The 4205-nt window shown below is 64.4% G+C and overlaps 1 protein-coding gene across 1 annotated transcript; it reads right to left on the reverse strand.

Moving 5' to 3' along the window:
- Nucleotides 1-973: 973 nt before the first annotated feature.
- On the reverse strand, nucleotides 974-3831 carry P2RX2 (purinergic receptor P2X 2). Its single transcript, XM_035016697.1, has 11 exons — nucleotides 3656-3831; nucleotides 3412-3548; nucleotides 3249-3325; nucleotides 3073-3148; nucleotides 2906-3002; nucleotides 2670-2750; nucleotides 2423-2561; nucleotides 1902-2032; nucleotides 1640-1730; nucleotides 1437-1502; nucleotides 974-1324 (listed from the first exon to the last, which is right to left on the reverse strand). Exons 1-11 carry the CDS (start codon nucleotides 3829-3831, stop codon nucleotides 974-976), a joined length of 1422 nt encoding a protein of 473 aa, XP_034872588.1.
- Between the last annotated feature and the right edge of the window lie 374 nt (nucleotides 3832-4205).

The raw sequence follows: 4205 nt of genomic DNA on the forward strand, positions 1-4205 counted from the left end.
ACCAGGCGGAGTCACTGGATGTAATGACCAGTGTGGCATCTCTGGGCGTGCTAGCCAATTATCTGCAGGCCTGACCTGCTGGTGCCGGCCTGTGCACCTCCTAATCTGGCCCTGCCCTGTCCATCCCCATCCCCAGCACCAAATTCCTGCCCTGCCCACCCTGTTGTAAGTGGGGCTGGGATGCTCGCACAGGTTTGGAGCAAGAGCCAGTGTTTTCCTTAGTACGACTCTCCTCACCTGCCCTCTGGCTCCGCTTCTCCAGAGTCCCCATCCTGTTCCATATTTTGAGGCTTAGGTTTGGGGTGACACCCCCACCCCCAGGAAGCTGGTAAGCAAGCTAACTGCAGGGCAGGTGCTGGGACAAGTTGAGTTCCTCATGCACCGTCAGTCTCTGCCCACCCCCATGGCCCCCCTGGTCAGATGTCACCATGACCTGGCTGGACATGGGGGTAGACATGCCTGTGCAAACTCCGCACCCAGGCTGGTTAGAGGGGAGACAGGACCAAGGGCGCCCACAGCTCCCACATGCAAGGACCCTCCTACATGTTTGTCTTCAGGGCCTCCAGATGCTTTTCCTGAAAAATGAGGCCAGAGGTTCTGGTCACACGTTTATTAGATTCTGGATATGTGGTTTCTTGCTATGAAGCAAGCAAGGGGTGTGGGCGGGGAGGGGTGAGAGGCTGGGGAGGAGGCAGGAATCTGCCCCTCCCTCCCTTCAGACCTGGGGAAAGTTGGGGGGCCAGCCAGGGTCAGGGTGCCACCCACTTTGTGTCGGCCCATTGCCCGGTTGCACGGGGGTCTTGTGGTTCCCAGGTTCTCACAGTGTTGAGGTGCGAGGGCAGGGCCCCAGGTGCACTGTGCAGGTCTCCGTGGGCTGCCAGGGGAGCTGGGGCTCGGTCTCTTGGGACCACAGACTTAAGGGCCCTACCAGGCAGAGCCTTTGAGACAACATGATGGAAGGTGTGTGGTGGGCTCAGAGCTGGGCCAAACCTCGGGGGTCTGTGAGTGTGGAGTCCTGCCGGGAAGGTTCGGAGGTGGACAGCTCTGGTTCTGCAGTCTGCTCAGGAGGGTCCACCATCTGCTCGGATGGGGCAGAGGTGGGGCAAAGCCATGGGGGCGGGGCAGCCAGAGCCTGGCCTGCCTGGCCTGGGTCTGCAGAGCAGGGATGGGGTGGGGGAGGGGCCTGGCCCAACACAAGAGCCAGAGTCACAGGCCAGCTACCAGGGGAGCGTCTCGGCGTGCACACCTTGTCAAATTTCTTATGGCTGTACACCTTGTTTTTGTTCATAAATGTCAGCAAGATCCAGTCACACAGGAAGGAGCCCTGGGCCGGCAAGACCCACATGTAAGGGCCTAGGAGACACCACCCCTCCCGCTCCCACTACCAAGGACCCCCCCCCCGCCCCCCGCCCAGTGCCCAGCATGCATTTCCTTACCACCCCGATGGAGGTCAGTGCTGTGGCCAGATTAATGATGGTGGGAATCAGGCTGAACTTCCCTGCCTTGGGAGGGGAGGCGGCCTTAGATGGTTGCCGGGCCTGGGGCAAGTGGGGCTCAAGGGAGGGTGGGGGAGATGGGGCTGTGCCAGCTCAGCCCTGGGCCGGCCTGAATCCTTGGTAGGCAGAGCAGGCTGGTTTACCTGTCCATGCACGATGACGTCAATGCGGATCCCATAGGCCTTGATGAGTGTGCGGGTGGTGCTGCCGTTTATCTTGTAGTATTTGGCAAACCTGGGTAAGAATGACTGGAGCGTGGCGGTGGGTGCTCACCCATCACCCAAGATGGGACACTCCAAAACTCCACCAACCCCGGGGCCCTTGAACTTTTGAGTGCCTGCCCTGTCGTTTTGGAGACCCCACAGCCAGGGAAGACGAGAACCAGGCATCCCAAGGCCAAGGTACCTGAAGTTGTAACCAGACGAGGCTGGGACGTGCTTGGGGTCAAGCCTCCGGAAGGAGTACTTGGGATTGCACTTGGACGCTGACAGGTCCAGGTCACAGTCCCAGTTGATGATGACCCCAATGACGCCACCCTGCCCGGAGTAGGCGCAGAGATGGGTGTCAGGGAGGGCACACAGAGGACCCTCGAGGGCCGTGGGGTCCTGCCCTGAGACTGCATATGGGGTGCTCATCTCGGGGCACCTGGGACAGCTCCGGGCTGAGAGCTGGGGTGCTTGGGGAGTGCCCTGCTTCTGAAGCATGAGGGGACGCTGGTGGCCAGCTGTGTGACCAGGAGTTAATAATTTAGCAGGAGCCATGCATGCCCAGATGGGTTGGCCGATCGTGTTTCTCCTCCATCTGCCTGAAGAGGGCCAGGGTTGGCCAAGACTGCAAAGGGGGTTGGCAGGCCCTTCGTCTGCAAGTAGGGGCCAGCATCTGGAAGGAGAGCTGACTCCCCCACTGCCCCTCGGCTGCCGCCTCACCGTATGTGCCAGCTCTGTGAAGTTCTCCCCTGCCTGTTCCACAATGAAGCCCAGCTTGAAAATGGGACAGTAGAGGTCAGAGACCTCGTCAAACGTGCAGCGTTTCAGGTAGCCGTCCTTCCGGTGCTCTATGTTGCCCCTGCGGACAGGGCCCAGCAACGTCAGTGCTCTGCACCCACCAACAGCACGCTCCCTGGAGGTAGCTCCCATCCCTAGCTCACTGTCACCATACCCTAGTGGCTCTTACTTGGAGAACTGGAATTTAGGGTAGTGGATGCTGTTCTTGATGAGGATGGTGAAATTTGGGGCCATCTTGCCGAGAAATTGGCTGAGGAGGCACAGACTGGATGTGTTTAGTCTTCCCGCCCCAGTCCCCCTCCCCAGCACATCCCGGCTCTGCTCAGTGAGGAGAGAAAGGAGGGAAACAGTCGTGCTGGGATGTCAGCGGGGGCCCAGGTAGGTGGGGTCACCGGGGGAGCACACCTGACAGAGGCCCCATCTTCCACCGGGCACCAGCCCGACACCTCGCAGGTCTTGGCTGAGCCTTGGTAGTAGGGCACGCAGCGCCCGGTCCGCAGGCCTGCGGGCAGACGGGCGCTCAGGGGGCGAGGAGCGCCGCCCCGTCCCACCCCCGGCTGGCGTGCACTGACCGTTTCCCAGCATGTCCAGCTGCCCGGCCACGCAGTCCTTGTCCGAGTCACAGGTGGCGTTGCTGACCCTCATACTCTAGGGAGGAACCGGCTTGGTCAGGAGCCCCACACCTTCTGGGGCAGGCACAGCTGGGTCCCCTCCCTCCGCCCCAGCTCTGCCCTCCACCTGGCCTCACCTCTGGGCAGGTTCCGAGGGTCTGGGAGGGTGTGACCTCGATCCTGGTGATGATGCTGAACACGCTGCCTCCCTGGGCTCAGAAAGAGGGGATGGTCGGCCAAGGCGGGCAGCGCAGACACCCCTCGCTCCTTCCCGGGGGCGCGCGGGGCGGGCAGGCGCACCTCGGGGGGGCTTCACGTACTCCTCCACGTCCCACACTTTGTGTTCGGAGAAGGTGATGCCCTTGACCTTGGTGATGACGGAGCTCTCGGGGCCCGTCTCGCTGTCCTGGTAACTCTTCTGCACGATGAACACGTACCTGCGGGACGGGCAGGGCCGCTCTGGAGGCGACCCGGGACGCTCCCCCGCCGCTCCCCGTGGCTCCGGGCCCCGGCGCCCCCGCGCCCCCGGCCCGGCCGCACCCACCACACGAAGTAGAGCAGGATGAGCAGCTGCACCGCGCGGTACACGACGCCCAGGCGCCGGTTCTTCACCACGATCACCTTGGGCGTCTCGTAGTCCCAGAACGCCGACCAGCAGCCCCGGGCCAGAAGCCTGGCCGCGTCCGCCCTCGCGGGGGGCTTGGGCTCGGCGGCAGCCATGGCCCAGAGCTCCGCCAGGGGCGCGACGCGGCGCGCACCCTGCGGCCTAGGGGCGCGGACAGGGGCGCCCCCGGCACCGCCCCGGGGCGTGGCCTGGCGCGCCCCGCCCCGCCGCCACCCCGCCGGGGCCGGGGTCTGGAGCGCGCGGGGGCGCACCTGGCACGTGCCGCCAGGTGGGCCCGGTGCTGGCAGCGCCGAGGCGGCAGCCTGCGCCCCACCGCGCCCGCGGAGGGCCCGAGGATGCACCGGGGCCGCACGTCCCTGGGGAGGATACAGAGCCACCCGGGGACTTGGTTGAGATGCGGGTGGAGGACGCGGCCGGGCTCCGCCGGTCTCCTCGCGTCTCCAGCGGCGTCTGACCGCGGCGCGCGCCC

Source organism: Mirounga leonina, unplaced genomic scaffold (genome assembly GCF_011800145.1).
Source record: "Mirounga leonina isolate KUSES-001 unplaced genomic scaffold, KU_Mleo_1.0 Mir_171, whole genome shotgun sequence".
Lineage (NCBI taxonomy): Eukaryota > Metazoa > Chordata > Mammalia > Carnivora > Phocidae > Mirounga > Mirounga leonina.

Excerpts from the sequence above, each read along its gene's own strand:
- P2RX2 (XM_035016697.1), bottom strand. The coding sequence starts at position 3,831 with ATGGCTGCCGCCGAGCCCAAGCCCCCCGCGAGGGCGGACGCGGCCAGG. Across the intron at positions 2,562-2,669 it reads CCTAAATTCCAGTTCTCCAA|GGGCAACATAGAGCACCGGA; the intron begins GTAAGAGCCACT and ends CCCTGTCCGCAG. Across the intron at positions 2,033-2,422 it reads TCACAGAGCTGGCACATACG|GGTGGCGTCATTGGGGTCAT; the intron begins GTGAGGCGGCAG and ends TACTCCGGGCAG.